General features: G+C 45.2%; 1 protein-coding gene across 5 annotated transcripts in view; it reads right to left on the reverse strand.

The window, feature by feature from the left end:
* Positions 1-21,218, reverse strand: part of PRDM16 (PR/SET domain 16) — a 696,909-nt gene that overhangs the window by 98,102 nt on the left and 577,589 nt on the right. For all 5 annotated transcript variants that reach the window (XM_088452606.1, XM_088452604.1, XM_088452603.1 and 2 more), the window contains exon 4: positions 10,957-11,091. In XM_088452606.1, the coding sequence (XP_088308732.1) occupies positions 10,957-11,091 (135 nt within the window). The remainder of the gene's footprint in view (positions 1-10,956; positions 11,092-21,218) is intronic.

Consider the following 21,218-nt stretch of genomic DNA (forward strand, 5'->3'; position numbering starts at 1 on the left):
CCGGTAAAGTATCCATAGGGGACCTGTGAAAAAAAACATACTCACCATCTCCTATGCGAGGTTCTGTCCTCTTCGTTCCAAAGTAGGCATCCCCGGACTTGGCAAAAAAAAAAAAACGAAAACGCGATCCACGAACTTAGTACCGTTCTATAGAACGGTACTTCCCGAATGAGAGCTTAGCGGCGGGGTATCACCATGGAAACCCCGCTGCTAAGCGTTCATTGGCTGAGAGAGGCCATCTCCCGTCTCTCTCAGCCAATGAACGGCTCCCTCCATTGTAGTCAATGCTGGGAGCCGCAAGGTTATTAAAGTTTACCCTGCGGTTCCCACCATTGACTACAATGGAGGGAGCCGTTCATTGGCTGAGAGACGGGAGATGACCTCTCTCAGCCAATGAACGCTTAGCAGCGGGGTTTCCATGGTGATACCCCGCCGCTAAGCTCTCATTCGGGAAGTACCGTTCTATAGAACGGTACTAAGTTCGTGGATCGCGTTTTCGTTTTTTTTTTTTGCCAAGTCCGGGGATGCCTACTTTGGAACGAAGAGGACAGAACCTCGCATAGGAGATGGTGAGTATGTTTTTTTTCACAGGTCCCCTAGGGATACTTTACCGGACAAGTGGACCGATGCTACAGGTTACATAGGTGAGTATGTGTACATGTGTGTGTGTGTATGTATGTTTAATAAACTTATACTGTCACGGTGTGTGTGTCCTGTGTTTTTTTAAACATTTTTTTTACAGGTGAACTACAGGTACTAGTGGGCCCTTAATGCCCTGCATGCTGGTACTTGTGGTTCTCCAAGTACCAGCATGCGGGGCAGGCTAGCTGGGACTTGCAGTTCTACTTGTAAAGACAATGTTTGATATTCTTTATTTACACCACACCACACAATCAACCCGCCACCCACCGCCACCAGGGGTGGCGGGGATAGCCCCGGGCTATCAGCCTGGGCCTGGGGTGCCCTGGAGAGGGTGACCCCTTTATTGGGGGGGTCCCCAGCTCTCCAGGGATCCCCGGCCTGGGCTGACTAGCGGTCAGGGTTGATGCTGCGGCTGGGGGGCCCGGTGAAAGGGCTCCCCTGGCTGTGGCATCAGCCCCCCGCTAGAAAAAGTCCAGTGCTGGTTCTGGAACATACAGGGGAACCCTACTCATTTTTTGTCCCCTATATTTCCAGAACCAGGACCGGATCAGAGCCCAGAGCTGGTTGCGCAGAATACAGGGGACCCCTACGTCGTTTGTCCCCCGTATTTTGGCAACCAGCGCTGGTTCTGACTAGCCCGGTGCTGGTTGTGCTTAAGTACAGGGGACCCCTACGTCGTTTGTCCCCTGTATTTAAGCACACCCAGCACTGGGTTACTAATGCCCGGGGCTGGTTGCTCTTTTTTGGGGGGGTGCACGCCATTTTTTTCTTTTTTTACACAGGTTTTTTTTTTTTTTTTTTACCACAGCAGCACAGACGGGTCTCACGGACCTGTCATTGCTCTGTGCCAATCACACAGATGCATGTAGCATGGATCTCCCGGGTTCGTGCTACATGCAAATGGGCACCATAACGCTGATTGGCTTCCTGTCTGCCACTGCAGTGCCACTCCTAGATGGGCCACGTGTTTGTGCCGCCCCCTTGTGTCGCTTAGCATAGTCATCCAGCTTCCTCGGTACAACCTTTTGGCCTAAAAACAATATTGTGAGGTGTGAGGTGTTCAGAATAGAGTGGAAATGAGTGGAAATTAATGTTATTGGGGTTATTAATAGCGTAGGAACAAAAAAAGGCCCATTTATGTGATTTTAGCGGTTTTTTTTTATTTTTTAAGAAAAAATCCAGATCCAAAACACAAAACCCAGAACCCAAAACACGGAAGGGTGGTTTTGGCAAAACCAATCCAGATCCAAAACACGAAGAAAGATCCAGATCCAAAACCAAAACACAAAACACGAAAAGTGTCCGGTGCACACCCCTAATTTAAATACCTGCCCAGTTGTGTTGTATGACCAGACATATCGAGTGGCCGATTGGTAAGTGTGTATAGCTTACCTAATCGGCCGCTTGGTCGGGCGTGACAGCTGGTCGGCTGTTTCGTCTTTTAAGTGTGTACCCAGCATTACAAACTGATTCATGTTCACTGTTCCAAGTTGTCAGCTCAGGAACAAAGAGAATGTTTTCTCAGGAAACTGAGGCTTTTGGCATTAGACTTTCCAAAGTTCTGCTACTTGCAAGGTGGCGGGGGGGGATGTTAGCTCACAAGACATATGAGTCCAAATCATGATAATTAAAGCACGTTTTAGTATCTCTGCAACTTTATATAAACTGGATGCATTATATATATTATATGTCCTGCCATACCTCCCAACACTTGGGACAAAAAAGGGGCAGGTCTTTGAGTCACAGGATGTGCCCACAAGTCATGGGGGTGTGGTCTCACTGTTCAGATGCTTCGCTGGTGAGAAAGTTCAAAATCTTGTTCACAATACCGAATGTGAACTGAAGATGGCGCTATACATTCCTGTCTCTATAGAGAGACCATCATGGCAGAGGAACACCCAGATCCCTATCTGGCAGGCTCCATGCTCCTCCCCTCTCTTTTATTGCAATTGTATTCTGTGCACGCTCAGCCTAGTGGCAACATGAGGTCAGAACCTATCAGCTAGGTAATAGTAATCACTATAACTGTACAATATACTCTTTGCCAGGACAAGCTCTTATAGGAGTCGCAATCTTTCCGGTTTGTCAATAAGTAAGCAAAGAAAATCATTTTGTTATTGCTAGGGGTGATAATATTATATTTTTTTGGGTCCATATTGTTCTGGTTCTAGAGCAGAATGGACTTGACTTGGTCAGAAGAACCATGGGCACTTAATGTTAGCCAGACAAAATGGAGCAGACAGGAAATACTATAGATGGACAGTCCCAGAAACTAAGGCTCCATACAGAGTCTGATTAAGACTCTAGGGGGTAAAATTACTAAGTTGAGAGTTCTATTTAAGAAGTGATGCCCATAGCAACCAATCAGATTCTACTTCTCATTTATCTAGCACCTTCTAGAAGATAATACCTGGAATCTGATTGGTTGCTATGGGCAACATCACTTCTTAATAGAACTCCCATCTTAGTAAATATACCCCCTAGGGAATGCTATGAGACATGCTGATTTGGGCCTTCTTGTCACGTCCGTCAGTAAAACCTGGTTAGGGTAATCTGTGCTCTGGATGCCTAATAGATGACCCAACTACGGTTCCATGGCCCTCACAGTACAGTTGTTGCGAGTGACCGTTGGGGCATGTTGCTTGGGGATGTATTTAATGCAATTACCTTACATATTTTATTATGTTTTATGTTCGTAGAGACGGCCGTTGATTTACACTGAAGTAAAGCGTACACACTCCAGCCCATAAAATGCACATTCCAGGAGTGTGAAGTCCTGGAGGGACCCTCTAATTTTACTCTTAGACGCTTTGTTTTTTTTAACTTGGCACCAAGACAGCCATTATGTAATTTTCTATTAAATGCAAGAACTATATTTTCTTAAATATCAAGTTAGTTATTTTATGCAAAATGCATTTCTTCAATTTGCCCTGTCTATGTGGCTAATATGAACCTCCGCTGCTGTTTCTACACAAAGAGAAACTTATTCCCCAGCCTGGACAGACCACTATCTATCCATCACTGTCAGCTTCCCACTACAACTGTCTTCTGTTCTTACCAGGGGAAAAAGACCAACATCAATCTCCATTCAGCCAGAAAACGGGATCTATGATTGTGGTCAATGGATTTTTTTTTTTTTTCAGTTCTGCAATTAGGAAACGGGTCTTTGGGCCAGGTGATTCCCACCGCAGTAGAGACACCTTGTTTTCATAACTGCGCTGAAAAGAAATCCCTAACTTTCTACTACTTTTTTTTTCTTCTAGAAGGTATCAGGAGTGGACTTACTGGCTTGTGAGAGACCACATATGAAGAAATACTCTGTAAATGCTTCTATAATCTTTTACAGAGAAGGCTCTTAAAAGCCACCAGATCTCATTTATGAAGTGCGTATGGCCGATGTGCAGTGCAAAATCGTTCTGGGTGAAGCGGTGCGCAGAGTTCTGTGCAATGTGTCACAAATGGGTTAGCGGAACACGATGGCGGCTTTTGCAGAGCAGGAGAAGCAGGATAGAGAAATTAGGTGGAGTAAGGGTGTTTTTTTGTTGTTGCAAAGCATGGAGTAGGCGCGCTGCCGTGGCTGGATTTACAGAGCAGCGCAAATGGAAACTTGTTGTGCAAGATTATTAAAAGCAAATAAAGGGGTGGCGAGGGGCACAATTTTAGGGGGCATTGCATGATTTTTACGTCTGCTGTGAACTTTCGGAGATGGGGTCGTCCGGTGTTGTTAGCGAGGTAAATCTTGCACCATTAAATTGCATTCATTGTATGGATAAGCACCTTTCAACCATTGTAATCTATAGCTGAAAACACACAAAGGGGTCAATCCAAATACGTGCGAATTGCGATTTTCACTTCGACTTTGCGTAGCGAATTCTTTTTGCAATCCAATTAGCAACTCTCACTGAATCAGTCAGACTGAAGGCCTGATTCAGAGCCGGACGCTATTTGCGCTCGCTCGTTCAGAAAAAAGGGGGCTATTCCAATGAACCGTTCGCTCATTGCGGTCTGTTCACGCCTCTAGGTCTGAACGAGCGAACAAAACTTGCGGTCGTTTTTTGGAATACTACGCCCCCTGGCCACTCGCATCCTACGTCATGTCCGCTATTTATTAGATTAATCGAGTACATCGACCAGCGCATGAACTGCTCGCTATTCTTGTGGTTGGTTTTTCCTACCGCAATCTTGCGAGCAGTTCTGACTATAAAATAACCCAGTGACGTGGTCAATGACGCTGCTGTATTAATTATGCACACCCAAAAAACGCCTGTTTTGACCTTTAAGCACGCCTGCGTTCAGATCTCCACTCCCCGTTTTCAAGCACCTTTCCCTGTTACCACCCACATACGCCTCCTCTTGTCACTCAAAATAGCAGGCATTCGCTATTTAGCGAACAAACGATTTTTGGCCGCACTGACTGGTTCGCGCATGCGTTTTACGATCCGTACGCATGCGCAGTTGTGCAAACATCGCTCGGAACGAACGAGCAGCCGCTTACCAGCGGCTCAGAATCAGGCCCTGAATTCGCAACTTTCCACTCGCACCTCCCTGAGCGTAAGAGATGGAAAGGAAAATCTTTATTTTAAGGTTAAAATGTTTGGACCCTGTGCTGAACCCCTTGGACACCCCCCCTAATGACTAGTTAGGCATTTGGAAGTTTTAAATTAGCTTCATTATTTCAAAAATTACATGTCATTTTTTGAGGGGTAAAAAAAAAAAATTCCTCAAATTACTCCAAAATCAACTTTTTCGTTAGTTTAGGCACCCCAAAGTTAATTACAATATTTTTTTAGTTGAAAGAGAATTGTTTTTATAATTTTTTTACATTTTTCAATGTACCCCAAAATCACCTTTTTTCCAATAATTTAATTTTTTTTTGCATTTTTCGATAATTCGTCTGAGATTAAACGAAGAGAGTTGTTTTTTTTATAATTTTCTTGCACTTAAAAAGAAAAAGCACAAATCAACCATTTGACACCATTTCAAAACAAACATTAACTTCCTAATGGCCACAAACAGCCGTCTATACGGTCCTGCTAACGAAATTATCCATTTTGCGGTGTCCAGGATAGTCTCCCCACATTTTCATGCATTTCTCACAAATCTCAATTGGCAATCAATTTGCACCCCTCCGTTGCGAGTAGTGCGAATAGGGATTTTTAATTGGTTTGGACAATTCTCAGGAGTGCGCTTTGCGGCGAAGTGTGCGGGTTTAAAGAAACAAACTCGCTACTTGAAATTCGCACCTAACTGGATCGAGCCCTAAGACTAGTCCACATGTCTCCCGGCTCTCATGGTGAATGTAAACCAGGAATGAAGCTAAACTGAGTAGTAAGAGGTAGGTTGTAAAGTGCCAGTAATTGGGCACGGATGTAGTGTTCACACAACAGCCTTCTCACATCTTTTCCACCCTTGTGCATACAGGTTGAGTCTCCCATATCCGTTATTCCAAAAACCAAAATATTCCAAACACCGGAATATTTCGGTGCATATGCGACGTCACGACGTGACCTGACGTCATGACGTCACTAGTATCAGGCCACCCCCCGCATCACCCTCCGGACCCCCAACGGCAGCCGCCGGACCCTCGTGACGGCCGTAGCACCCGCCGGACCCTTCCACCGTACCTGCCGGACCCTTCCGCCTCAGTCACCGGACCCCTCACGAAAACCCGCCGGACACCTGTAGCACTCGCCGGAGCACCGCAACACCCGTGCGACAGCCCCGCAGGACATCTGTAGCACACGCCGGACCACCGCAACACCCGTGCGACACCTTCCAGACCCACCCGCCGGGCCCCCCCCCAGGTATTCCGAAAACCGGAATAATCCAAAATCCGAAATGCTCCTGGTCCCGAGCATTTCGGATATGGGAGACTCAACCTGTATTTAGGTTCTAGTTTGCAGATGCATGTCACGAAGGCGTTCCTTAATGTGCAAGGTGCGCCTTTCTAAATCAAAGATGTTTTGTACCGCTAATGCCTCTCAAAGCCCAGCCAACATAAAGACGCCCACTGCCGCCTTCTCAAATCTGTCTAATGTCGCGCTTCTGCGTAAACATCGGTACCATCAACGTACATCGGGTAGTCACGCAGCACTTACACCAAGTCTGACCAGTGGCAAACACAGCAAGTCTCCTCTCTTGCAGGGAGCTCTCCTGCTGCGTATGCCATGGCAGTGACTAATTTATGCACGTCCATGAAATAGCGTACACACGGACAGACACATCCTCATTTTTACAACCAGTCACTCAAATTGCGCTGGATTCCATTGTGCATCCGTAATAGCAATGCGATCGCTGCACATGCGCAGTGCAGCTTATATGCAGGCGCAGTGCCAAACAATCGCTCGATCTGTGTCCATAATCGCCGTTGCGTCTGCTAATGAATCAGGCCCTAAGTGCACTTGGTAATTAAGTCGATTTTATACGGTGTGTGAGCGGTTCTTATCTAGGGGTGCTTTTGCGTGTTTGGACTGTTGTATACACTTTATATACTCTGTAATGGGGTATAAAAAAAAAAACCTGGTCTCACACAATCACCTGTCCGGGTCCAGGCAGTCACATGCAGCTTGATACTCGCCACCCAGAACACTATGTTTTGCGTGTCAGACACATGTGCGGTCGGTTCCACAGATGCCAGATGCCATTTGGGAGATGGGTTTGTTTCCACGGGATCGGTATGAAACACAGCTGAATGCATGTTGAAGTCCCGACCCTGGAAGACCGGCAACAGAAGATCCCCACAGGTACGTTTTTTAAATATTACTAACCCTCCCCCCTGCCCTCCAACCCTCCCTTAATAAATGCTATTTTCTTGAAAGACTGATTTGTAACGGAATCAGTATGATTTACTGCCGGCCGCAGGTTCAAATCCCGACAGCGGAAGCCCGGCAGTGAGATCCCGACAGGTAAGTATTTTTTCTATTTACTAACCTAACCTCCCCCCCTATCCCTAACCCTCCCTTAGGGGTGCCTAACCCTAACCTCCCCCCCAAGTGCCTAAACCTAACCCCCCTTCCCCGCAGCCTAAACCTAAGTGTCCGGGGGGGGGGGGGGGGCTAACCCTAAGTTCCGCCTGGGAGCCTCTAACCTAAACCCGCGGCTGTCCGCGTCCGCCGCCTGGCTTACCTTCGTTTGGTATGGCGGGTGTCAGACTCCCGGCGTAGGGATAATGATAGGCGTCAGGATTTCGACGCCCATCATTAGTCCCCTGTCGGGAAGCCGACGGTCAGCATTTCATCCGTCGGCTTCCTGACTGCATCCCGTCTCCGCAGAAGCCCCTGACCCAGGATCACCCTCATTATTAATAATATAACCCACCAAAACTTAGGCAGGTGAATACTATGGTGTATATGTAATAGCCTGCGCACTGCAGGCATCAGCGAGTCCCGTACAAGGCTGCCCCATGTTTTAACATAGCAGTCATTTAAAAGGCAAAACCAGGTTGATTTTTTTCTTCTAAATGACTGCTATGTTAAAACATTGGGCAGTCTAGCACGGGACTCGCTGATGCCTGCAGTGCGCAGTCTATTACATATACCCCCCATGTCTGATTTTTTTTTTGGCAGATCAGCAGAAAACTACGCAACTAACTCCCTTAATCCCAAACGCACTGGGAACAGAATTTATAGGAAGACACGCATTCTACATTAACTGGTAATATCTTCTTTGCTCAGTCGCCGCATACAAAATGGTTGTGTAATATATCAGACATTTTACAAAACTGAATGAAATTTCCAAACATGCTAAAGAAGTTAATACGATATATTTTGAAGTGAATAAATAAATAAAGTAGTTTGAGACAAAAATAACACCATTTGTATTACCTTAATGCCATGGTTCTCAAACTTGGTCCTCAGGACCCCAGACAGGTCATGTTTTCCAGGTCGCCCAGCAGGTGCACAGGTGTAGTCATTACTCACTGACACATTTTAAAAGATCCACAGGTGGAGCTAATTATTTTGCTTGTGATTCTGTGAGGAGATCTGGAAAACCTGCACTGAGAACCGAGTTTCAGAACCTGTGCCTTAATGTATACATGCACAAACACACACACAAAAGAAATAAACAAAATACAAACTATAAAAGCAGAAAAGAATGGGCCAACTAGATGGGCAACGTGATTCTTCTTTGTGCTACTTACTGTAACAAGTAGTTTCGGTATTTTGCAAAAATTTACCATGGCAAACAAAAAGTATATTCAAATGTTTCAGACGTTCTAGAGAATGTCATTAATATTCTCTTTCAGCCGACACCTTAAGGGTCCTTGCCATGACAAATGACTGTTAATATACATGTTAAATAGGAATGGTATTTTAAATATAAATGGTAAAACTCAGTTGGGCACCCGTTGCACTGAGGCTTTGTTAAGTGACCAGGAAAGGTTTCTTGATAATAGTGAACGTGACCAGAGGAACAGTGCCAGTCATCGGCTGGGGCTGGTAATTATGTGTGTGATTGGGTCGCTGCGCCTTTGAACGAGCACTTGGGGTTTAATCAAAGTGATTGAGTAGTCTGACTGAATCTCCGGTCAGCACAGATCAAAAAATCTTTCTCAGTGTCAAAGCATTTTGATGACCAGCATGAAATGAGATGTGGTCTCGCTGCAAATTACAGTGGACGCGGTTCCATCTGACCACAGCTGTAATGGGTGCCCTGATCTAACGCCCTGAGGGAGAAGGATTGGACAAGAAACGTTCGATTGCAACATTATGAAGTACGATGCCCACGGGGCGAGATCGTTTCTAGTAGGAAGCCCAGGAATGGTATTTCTGGGTCAACCATTTACAGCTAAACTGAGTCTTCCATCATAATTATCAACCAAAAGGGTATGATGGGAGTTGTAGTCGCCATCGGCTGATCAGGGCTGCCGCACTTACACCTGCTGTGGGCATGGTCTGCTGAAAATGGTTCGCAGTGTGTTATTGAGACACAGGCAAAGCTTATTGTAATCCAGATACTTTATAGCTTTGTGCTATTTATTTACAAGCAATTAAAAAAAATCTGTTCAAAATAATAAGTAATGAAGTGTAAACCCAAACTTGCCATTTGCACGCTGACCAACATTTTATAATAATTACTAGCAGCTGAGAAGAGGCACCGAAGCACATCAAGTAATTGGGAAAAATAAAAAATACTTTTACTGAACCCGGATTTTTTATTTTGCGTCATAAATACTCCTATGCTAAGGCAATGAGAATAGCGCAAAAGAGGAAATGTACGCTGAAAAATAGGGACATTTCCGAGGACAAACAAGTCCCTGGATATAAGGGCAAGGCCGGATTAAAGGCAATATGGACCTGGGACTTAGGGGTCTATTAACTAAGCAGTGCTAGGAGACAGAGTGAAAAGTGATAAGTGATAATGTGCCAGCCAATCAGCTCCCAACTGTCATTTTTCAAACACAGCCTGTGAGATGACAGTTGGGAGCTGATTGGCTGGCACCTTATCACTTTTCACTCAGTCTCCTAACACTGCTTAGTAATTAGACCCCTGAGTATGTTCAAGAGCAGGAGGTGTGACCAGTGCTGTGTGGGTGTGACCAGTACTGTATGGGTGTGACCAGTGCTGTTGGGGTGTGGTCAGTGCCATGTGGGCATGTACACCCCTATACTATCACCCCCGATAATGCTGTCATGATGATGGGCCTATTTTTATGTGGAGGCCTGGAGCTGTACCTCCATCCACCCCATTGTTAATCTGGCCCTGAATAAGGGACTGTTAGGAGCAGCAGCGGCTCCTGCCCTCTTACCTGAGGGGGGCTGCCACTGCTGCTAGCCTGGGTCCCGGCTCCTGCTCAATGATTCTGGCAGGCTCCCGGACCGGCGCATGAGCGGTCGTTGTCAGCGACTTCGCCCGTCGGAGCAGCATGCAGGTCTGTCGGGCGATATCGTCAGCGGGGGCCATGCAGCATGGCCCCCACAGTCTTGCCGTGGCTCCCGGCAAGACTGTTGCTGATGCCGGGACCCACCACACAATAGCTTGCCGATGCCGCGACCCACCACACAATAGATCAGCCGGGTACACATCTTATAATGTCTACCCAGCATAAGGAATGCACGATGTCCCAACAGTCCTGATTTTTAGCATTCGGCAGCGTGCGGTGTAGCCTGTGTAAGTATATGACAAGCCGGTGAACGGATGAATAATGGCCCATTTGTGTTTCGATTTTTTTCCCCCTTAGCATACACTGAGGTACACATGACATATTATTACACAGTACACACATGCTAGCGGGAGTGGCATGTCACAGTCTAACAATAAGACCATGCAATAAAAATTAGCCAGGTTTCACCTGTAGGGGGCGCCTGGTCTTACCTGATCATTCAGGTGACAGATCGCTAAATTTTGTTCATCACAGGAGCAAGCGATTCGGATAAATTTAAGCCAGTTCCCGGAACCTGATTGGTTGTTCTCAATGCACAGCTTTTCATCCACCAGCTCCTCAGAAACCTGGGGACACACAAAAAAAGAGAGAGAGGACAGTTATAGAAAAAAATACGATATAGGAGAAATACCAGACAGATGTTTTTTTCTTTATGTAACACCCCTTATGACAGTATGTGGCGTGATACAGTGCTCTGCATGTGATTTGTCAGTAAGTAGAGAGGTCGAGTGATACAGCTCTGTGCGATTTATCCCGTCACAGAAAGAGGAGCAAACTGAGGCCCTCATTCAGAGCCGCTCGCTATTTGTGGTCGTTCGTCCTAAAACAAGGGGTGGCTATTCAAATGAACCGTTCGCTAATTGCGGTCTGTTCACGCCTCTAAGTCTGAACGAGCGAGCAAAACTTGCGGTTGTAATTTTGAAAAATACGCCTCCTTGCCGCTCGCAGCATACGTCATGTCCGCTATTTGTTAGATTAATCAAGTACATCGAACAGCGTATTAACTGTTCGCTATTCTTGTGGCTGGTTTTTTCAACCGCTATTTTGCGAGCAGTTCTGAGTAAAAAAAAACCAAGTGACGTGGTCAATGACGCTGCTGTATTAATTATGCACTCCCTTAAAATGCCCGTTTTGACCTTTAAGCACGCCTGCGTTCGAATTCCACACCCCCGTTTTCAAGCACCTTCCCCTGTTACCACCCACATACGCCTCCTTCTGTGTCTCAAAATAGCAGGCATTCGCTATATAGAGATCAAACGATTTTCGCCCGCACTGACAGGTTCGCGCATGCGTATGAAAATCCGTACGCATGCGCAGATGTGCGAACATTGGTCAGAACGAATGAGCGGCCGCTTACGAGCGGCTCTGAATCAGGGCCTGAGTGCAGGGATGGACATCGGAAGCCCACCATCAAATGATGGATGGGCTTCCATCATCAAAACTTTCGATGCGATGGTCAGTAACCATCACATCAAAAGTATTAGATGAAAAAAAAACTATTCAATTGATATTCGCATGCGCAAAAGACCCTTTCAGGGCTGGCAGGAGACGTCACTGGGGGCGGGGCAAGATGCCCGATGCTGAGAGCTGCAGGCAGGGACAGTGCAGCTCTCAGCATTAAAAAAAACAACAAAAAAAACCATCACGACAACATCAAATTATTACCATTCGATGTCGGCAAACATCCGAATGTTGCCATCGAATGGTAAAAACACCACCATTATAAGAAAAACATCGATGGTCGGCAAACATCGACCATTGATGTCCATTCCTAACTGAGTGATACAGTACAGCTGTGTGTGATGATGATGATCGGTTATTGAAGAGAAGGGTGGACTGTAACAGCTGTGTGGGGTCCATTCTTCATCACTTACTCTAATTATTACAAAAGCAGGTAAAAATTTAAATTTTTGACATATGTGGACCAAAAGAAGCACTGCCCTGTCAACCACCGCATAACTGGACTTAAGGGTGACCTATAAGCACAATTTACTTTATTTCATTTTTGCAGAATTTCTCAATAAGAAACTTTTGGCCCAGGGGTGCCATGGAAAAAATGCTGATACGATAGGGCGCAGTGATTCGGAAAAGTTTGGGAACCACTGGCTTAATACTAAAAGTTAGTTCAGTACAGTTTATTTTAGGAAATGTGCATTTAATTACAGAGTGTAGAAAAAAAAATCACGGATATACAAATTGCAACTACTAACAACAAAACATATGTGTTATATTTACTAAAACTTAGAAAAGGAAATGCTTAGGTGCTTCCCTTAGCAACAAACCAAATTCCAGCTGTCATATTCTAGATTGCATATTCTAAATACATGATAGCTAGAATGTGATTGGTAGCTACACTTTAATTTGTCGAGGCTAATACAGGCAAGATAAAGAACACTTGTTACTTATAATGTCAGGTGATATTTTTGATCATGTAGGCTCACGCAGAGCCGTAACTAGACTTTTTGGTGCCCTGTGCCAGAAAGAGCATCGGTGCCCCACCTATCTTGCAAATAGGGTCATAATGCACCCAATAAAGGGCCATGGCCTCATGGGGAAGGGCCAGGGAAGAGATAGGGGAGGACAGGAGATACTGGGGACAAAATAAGAGGAAGCTACAAGTGAGAGTGATAATAAACAGAAAACTGACAGGCCCAAACAGCGCCCCCTGCCCTGGGCCGCAACTAGGGGGGGGGCTAGAGGTGCACATACACCAGGCGCCGTATTTGAGGCGGTGCTGAAGGGCTGAATCAGCCCCCGCGGTGGTTTGGGGGCTGCAGATTCCATGCGGACTGGTCGTCCGCATGGAATCTGCTGAAAACGGCCCTCCAAAAATGGCTGCCACCTAGGAGGAGACAGATGCTAGAGGTCCTATTGGACCTCTAGTGTCTGTTAGGCCAGCGCATAGCACATATCATTCCTGGAAGTGCCGGGAACACTGGTGCTGCCGGGAGAGGATGCAGAAAGCTGCATCTTCTCCCTTGAAACTCCTGACGAGCGTAAAACCCCTGGCAACGAGCGTGAGACCCCTGGCAACAAGCGTGAGACCCCTGGCAACAAGCGTGAGACCCCTGGCAACAAGCGTGAGACCCCTGGCAACGAGCGTGAGACCCCTGGCAATGAGAGTGAGACCCCTGGCAACAAGCGTGAAACCCCTGGCAACAAGCGTGAAACCCAGAGCATGAGATCCCTGGCAACGAGCATGTGACCCCTGGCAACAAGCATGAAACACCTGACAATGAGCATGAAACCCAGAGCATGAGACCCCTGGCAACGAGCATGAGACCCCTGGCAACGAGCATGAGACCCCTGGCAACGAGCATGAGACCCCTGGCAACGAGCATGATACCCCTGGCAACGAGCATGAGACCCCTGGCAACGAGCATGAGACCCCTGGCAACGAGCAGGTAATTAAAAAGTAATTAGAAGCCTTACTGTGGGGCATAAAATGGTGTCAGGGGCAAATATGTAAGTGGCACTTTGGTAATAGGCATTACAGTGTGTGGCATAATGTGTAATGGGCATTATGGTGTGTGGAATAATGTAAGTCACTATACCAGGGACGTCTGACAAGTGCACTGCCTTATGGAGGAGCAAGGACAAAATCCAGGTACAGGAAGGGAGGGGGCACAAAATTACTTCCTTGCCCCGGGTAACAGATACCCTAGTTTCGGCCCTGCCCTGTGCCATGGCACAGGCCGCACTACCCTAGTTATGGCCCTGGGCTCACGGGACGCTGTGCATTTGGCATCTATGGATTTCATGTGGCCATCTTCACATCATTATTATATAACAATATGGAAATAAATATATTTGGAATGCCTATATATAATACAGAAACATTAAAGAAAGGACGGGAGACCCTACTCACAGATTGGGGCTATTTTACGGTAATTATATTATTGAAATGACCAGATATTTAATTTTTCTTTTAACTGTGACTGCTAGTGACAGATACTTCATGAATTATTTTCTGTTATATCGGTTCACATGGCATCTGGATGGTCTTAATCCAGCCATTGTCCGAGATGCCTGGGAAGTAGTGTCCAGCCATGCCCTTTGCTTGCATCGCTAGCAGCAAAACGTTCCAGAGCACAATTGTGCCACTGTGTAGCCATAGGCTCACAAGCAGTGCATAAGAGACTGCTTTACATGGGGCCCTTGTACCAAGACGTGGAGTTCAGAAAACTAATGACTGTGTTAAATGTACAGGACAGAAGATATATATTGTGGTTATAATGTATATTGGTAAATGTAGTGATTAAGGTCTCTTGTTTCTGTACAAATTCTATAGCACTTTATATTTGTAATCCTAATCGGTAAATTGTGGGAGACCAGTAAGGGGGCACTCTGATGTGTACAGTACATTTACAGGGAAGTTGATTGAAAACAAAATGTGGAGATGTTAGGAGTATAGAGGTATGGGTTAGGTGGGATGGGGGGGGTTCATGAGAGGGAGATACATTTTTGACCTAAGGTCAGAATACATGAATAGGCTGCTGTAAATGGCTATGTTTCATATAGCGAATGTAGGGGGTCTCCGCTGCGGGTGTGGTTCATTCGAGCGACAACAAAAATTACTCAACAGTCAATAGGTCGACAGGTACAAAAGGTCGACATGGTTGTAGGTCAACATGTACAAAATGTTCACATGGGAGTGGTCGACACAAAATGGTCGACATATTTATTTTTTTCTAAGCCTAATCTTCACCCTAAGCCTCCCATTGGTACCTAACCCTAACAGTCCCTCCTAATGCCTAACCCTAACCATCGGCGTACTGTAAGTGCCTAGCCCTAACCCTCCGGAACCCCTCCAAAAAGTGTCAACCATTTTTGTGGCAGCCATTCCCATGTCGACCTTTTGTACCTGTCAACCTATTGTCCCTGTTGGAGGAGAGTTTCTAGAGAGGTGGGGGCCGGTGTGCAGTCTCCGACACGGGCACGCTCCTCTCTGTCCGGCAGCGCACTGAGTTGTGCGCGGCCAGCGCCGGAATTATAGACTCTGGGCACTAGAGTGTGCCCAGAGTCTATAGTGTATGCACAGGTCACCGGGAAAATGGCTGCGGCGGCCATTTTCCCTGTACTGCACATGCGCAAATGACAGGAAAATTGCCGCCGCGGCCATTTTCCAGTCATTTTACAGCGCCGGACCCCCACGCCAACGTGGGACTCCGGAGAGGTAAGTAATATTATGGGGGCAGGGTGTGCGTGCGGGCCCTCCTGGACCCAGGGGCCCGTGTTCCCCGCACCCATTAGAGATGCGCCCTGCCCTGTTGACCATCAGGTGTCAACCGATTGCTTGTCGACCTCTTTACTGTAGACCTTCCATCCGGAACCCCTCATTAGACAGGAAACAACTAGTCTTAAAGGGAGAAGGGTAGGTTTGACTGGAAGAGGCCAGGTTTGGCTTGGCTGCAGCAGTTATTTGGTTAGGTTTGGGCTGAGGAACACTTATTGGTTTTCGGCAGGCTGGTTAAGGAAGGTTACATTGTGTCTATGCAGGCGGGGGTGGTGTTTGGAATAGGCTTCGGTTGTGGGGGAGGGGTTACATTTTAGATGTAAGAGGGCTGACTGAGTTTCTAGAGGGGGTCTTAGTAAGTTGCCTGTGGTTAGGGTATGGCAGGACTGATAGGTTTAGGGAACGAATGTTGGTTACCATTATGCTCCAGGTCGATTACTATATATGCTAATCACTAGCGCTAAATGAATGTGGCTTATGTGTCCCCATTATGTTTTAGATAGCAGTCACCTCATGTGCTAATGCCAAAATTAGCAATGGTATCATTACCGTAATCGCAGATTTACTGTTACCATCAGCACATTAGTTAGGCCCAATTCTTCCTCTGAATAAATCATCTACTATTGACAAAGTGAATTAATAAAATGAAGAACATTTTTAGCAATTGAAAAAAAATAAGTTCGGAAACAATGCGCTCCTTTCCTAACGCGCAGAACTAACTGACCCCAATCACTACCGGCGTACAAATGCTTTTTTCTTTTCATTTTTGTGTAGGGCGCAAGTTGCTAAAATCAGCTCATGTGGAGAATTGAGGCGAGGACACTTCTGCTGGTTTTTAAATGGAACAAAATCAGGGTATTATACCACCAAAAATAACTGCCTAAATGTCCCTTTAAACAACATTAAAAAAAAAAATAATATAATTAATGTTTAAAATAAAATTATCCATGCGGGAATCTCTGGTTTCTACAAGAGAAGACGCATTAGGAGAAACCATGACTGATTTTTACCTGCCTAATCTCTGCTGGGTGTTGAGGCAAAGGGGGTCTCTCAATTATCTCTGACCCCACAGGGCCAAGCTTCGTTCTAGTCAGAGCATGCTATAATTATCATGATTTTAGAGGTTCTTGTGAAACCCACACAAATAACCCCGTTGTTTTTTAAATTCTCTCATTGTTTGGCTAACGCAGGAGATTCAGCGGTTTCCTGCATTTTGCACCTCTGGCATTATATAAAAAGCTTTTTTTTTTTTTAAACGTATCTGTCAGTCACTTTTTCACTTAGAGCATTTGTTTTATATTGGTAGACTGCAGGGAAAACCTCCCTTGCTCACATTTTATTTAAAATTCACTGCTCCATACTGTAGAATTGATCCACTAACACTTTGGGTACCAGAGACATATGTAGAACTGAAAAAACAACAACAAAAAAAATAAAAATAAAAAAAGACTAAAAAAAATAAACAAACAAACCCCCCCCCCCAAAAAAAAAACATACTACCAAAAATTAAAAAAAAGGCTAAAAAGTTTTACTTCCTAACCCACCTGCCAGAGCCATCAGAGGGGGTGATTCAGCTTCAGACAGAATTGCAAAGCTGCACACAGGCAGCACGCAGGCAGCTTTGCAATTCCGTCCTTGCTAATATGCAGATGCAGCAGGAGGTATATGACACCCCCTGCGGCATTTGTGATCCCAGCATTGTGACTGAGGTCGCAGGCTGGGATTACCATCGCGACCACCAGGCTGACCGGCTTGCGAGGCTAGGAAACTGCATCCATAGATGCAGTCTCTGGCTTTGCCACTCCCAGAAAACAGGGCCGACGCCCCCCATTTCCGGGAATGCCATCTGTCTCCACTTATTAAATGCCTCTGCCTGTCAATCAGGCAGAGGCATATAAGGGTAGGGATGGTCATCGGTGGAATGGCCATCGATGGTCACCATTGATGGTCCCATCACATCGGTGATTACCATCGATGGCACACAAACCATCCATGGTGAACCATCGATGGTTTGCAGTTGCACCCCTTCGATGGTCACCTCTGGTGTGGGCACGCAGGGCCAATCAAAAATGGGGTGGGGCTTAGCGGCTGCCGGGGGCGGGGCTGAGCTCCTTCCTGCCACTAAAAAAAAAAACAACACATCGGCTCTTGCTTATCCATCGATGGCAGAGAACCATTGTTCTCTGCCATCGATGGCAAAAGTAGTTGACATAGGCCATCAACCATCGATGTTTTTGAAACACCGATGGCCATCCCTATAGAAGGGTCTGTGTGCGATCACGCAGGATCAGTTCTGCACATACGCAGATCGGGTCCTCATGGTTCAGTAGGTGATTTCATCTGGTGACTCAGCTGCCATGATTCTCTCATCCAATCAGCTTTCAGCTGATAGCTCTGTACAGAGAATCAAGGGAGTATTAGTTACTCCAAAATACACCATATTAAGCTAAATACCTACAGAGGCATTGTAGCTATTTATTACAGAGGTAACTGACTAGGAAAACTTATACGGTATATAAAGCTGTATACCTGAAATAATCTTATAGTTACAATCATAGGATTGGGGGTGCTCACCTTAACCCTCCCCCCTATGACGAAAAAATGCCATGCCTAGTCTTGACTAAATTTATTATTACTATTATCCTTTATTTATATGGCGCCACAAGTGTTCCGCAGCGCCTTACATAGTACATAGAACTGATAGGTGAACAAGAAACAAGTAACTTAAAGTACATTACAGCAGAGCCGGCCCTAGCCAATTTGGTGCCCCCTAGCAGATAATCCCACCACCGGTATGGTATTGAAATAATGACGGCTGTTTAGCCGCTGGTTCAAATACCACTTCCGGTAGCTCGACAGGAGGAGATCCCGACGTGATCAGGTAAGTGGCAACAGCATGTAAGTGCGCAGCTTGCCCTCCCGTGGCCATCTTGTCTCCTCCTGTAGACAGAATAAGGTTCTGTGCAGAAGCTCATTCTAACTAAGGGCCATGGGCAAACGCATGATTTTTAAAGGGGGGTTTCCAAAAGGTTGATGAAAGAAAAGAAAAAAATAGCAGCTACATATATTCTTGTATGTGTATATCTATCTATCTATCCAAATACATATGTACATATGTATGTGCGTATATACATCGTACATAGACAAAAATGGCAGCAGTTCTGGACTATATATATATATATATATATATATATATATATATATACACACACACACACACACACACATATATATTTGTATCTATATGTATATTTATATATATATATATATATATATGTATACACACATACAGTCATACACCTACAACTATGTCATGCAGTCTCAGTTTTTAACCCATATTGGGCCTCACTAGGACACTTTAGCATACTGCCCTGTAAGGTGTACATGTGGCTTCAAATAACTCACACTGAACTTCAGCAGTGAAAAGTCATGGTAACCATTGAACACTGAATATTACCTGCATACGTGAGAATTTCAATATTGTGGGTTAACGACACAAGCAAATGGTGATATGCAGAGAATAGTCGTCTGCTTACATGTACTGTGCTAGGCTATATTATACCCCTTTTACACCAACCGAATAACTCGGGTTATTGCCGGGTCGATGCTCTGTGTGAACAGCTCCCAGAAAATATTTCCCGGGTTGATTTACCCGGGAATCTTACTTGGGTTGAGAGCAGGGTTGAACACTGGTTGTTCCCGTGTCATGCAGCAGTGTGAACGGGTGCTACCCTGCTTATTTGACCCGGCTAGCTCTGAAAGATGCTGATTGGAGCTTCTGGGGCACTGGCAGATGATGTAATTTGTCAGTGCCCTGCAGAGAGATGCACAAGAAGCCTTCGCTTGCCTGCCTAACCTCCTGCACCACAACAGCCTGACCAGCAGCCACAAAAGCAGCCTGCCATAGCCAGAACAGCAGCCTGCACCACAGCCTGACCCGCAGCCACAAACGCAGGCAGGCTGATACACAGCCTGCCACAGCCAGAACAGCAACCTGTAGCAATGCTGTAAGCAGTCCCCACCCCTCTCTTTTGTTGCCTTTTGTGACCATCTTTGTCAGACCTTAAAACAGACCATTTTTAATGGCTTCTATAGAGAAAAGCAGAGATTACCCGGGTTCAGTGTGAACGGGGCAAACCCGGGAATAACCCAGGTCAAGTTGCAGTGTAAACGGGGTCTGAAGCCGAGTTCGACCCGGGATTGACCAGTGTTCAAATTCCAGGGTCGGACCCGGGATTTTGGTGTAAAAGGGGTATTAATCACGGTCTGCTGTATCTAGTATCGATTAGCTATAAAATCACCCTGATTAATATAGAATCTCATATCTACCTCCTTGTGTTTAAGGTACTCATTCCTCTGGGAGCCTTTCTATACATAGTATCTGTGCTTACACTCAGGCAGCATCAGGCAGGTTACATGATCTGATTCTCCACACAGCATATAACCATTCTGAGCTGGGACTGGGGGCTGCCACTTACCAACTGTTTCCATGTTTGCGTTCCATGCTCCTAAAGTGTGCAGCAGACACTCTTAAACAAATCCCTTAACAATTATAGTTAATTCTTTTCAGATGGGACCAACCCACTTGCTTTACACAATTAAAACACCTATGTTCCCTATAAACTGTCACATTGTATCACCTTTAAAAAAAAATCTCAAATCAAAAATCTAAAAAATAAACAAACAAAAGTCTACATTTTGTAAACACTTTAGAGACCAAGATCGCGAAAACATCCAAACGGTAATTCTGCATTTAGGTGTAGGTGGAATAGATTGTAAATAGTACAAAAAAAATAAAAATAAATAATTATGGAGGTCTTTAAGCATTTCCCTGGGGACAATATGCAAATAGGACAATCTTATATGGAGAAAAGGACTTTTGGAGAATGCTATTTACATTGCAGCCCTTTGTCAATTATTTACCCCCTGGGTTTTTAAATTATTACATAGGTTTGTGCTGACACATAATTTTCACCCTTTGTTAGTGTTTGTATGGATAGGATTTTCTAGTCACTGAAGAGTAACAATAAAAAAAAAAAAGACAAAAGTAGATATTAGCAATGGCATTGCTGGAATTTTGTAAGATGCTGTTGTATAAGAAGGCCGAGATAAGATATATATATACATATATATGTATATATAGATATATGAAATGTAGACAGTGCAGCCGCCATAGTCTATATTTTGTAATACTATCTGCGGGGGCAACCGGAATTTACAGTATTCAGAGGAAGAGTGCCGTGTCTGTGGCTATGTGTATGTATGCGTACATATATATATATATATATATATATATACACACACACACACAAACACACACAGGGCTATTTATATAAATAGGTTCAGGAACTGTGGGTGGACCTATAGGAAAACAATGATATATATTATATATACTTATATATGTTTTAAGCTGCATACACACACAACGATTTTTTAAATGAACGATTTGAGTAAACG

The sequence above is a fragment of the Taudactylus pleione genome, unplaced genomic scaffold (genome assembly GCF_031769625.1).
Source record: "Taudactylus pleione unplaced genomic scaffold, aTauple2 ptg000554l, whole genome shotgun sequence".
Taxonomy (NCBI): domain Eukaryota; kingdom Metazoa; phylum Chordata; class Amphibia; order Anura; family Myobatrachidae; genus Taudactylus; species Taudactylus pleione.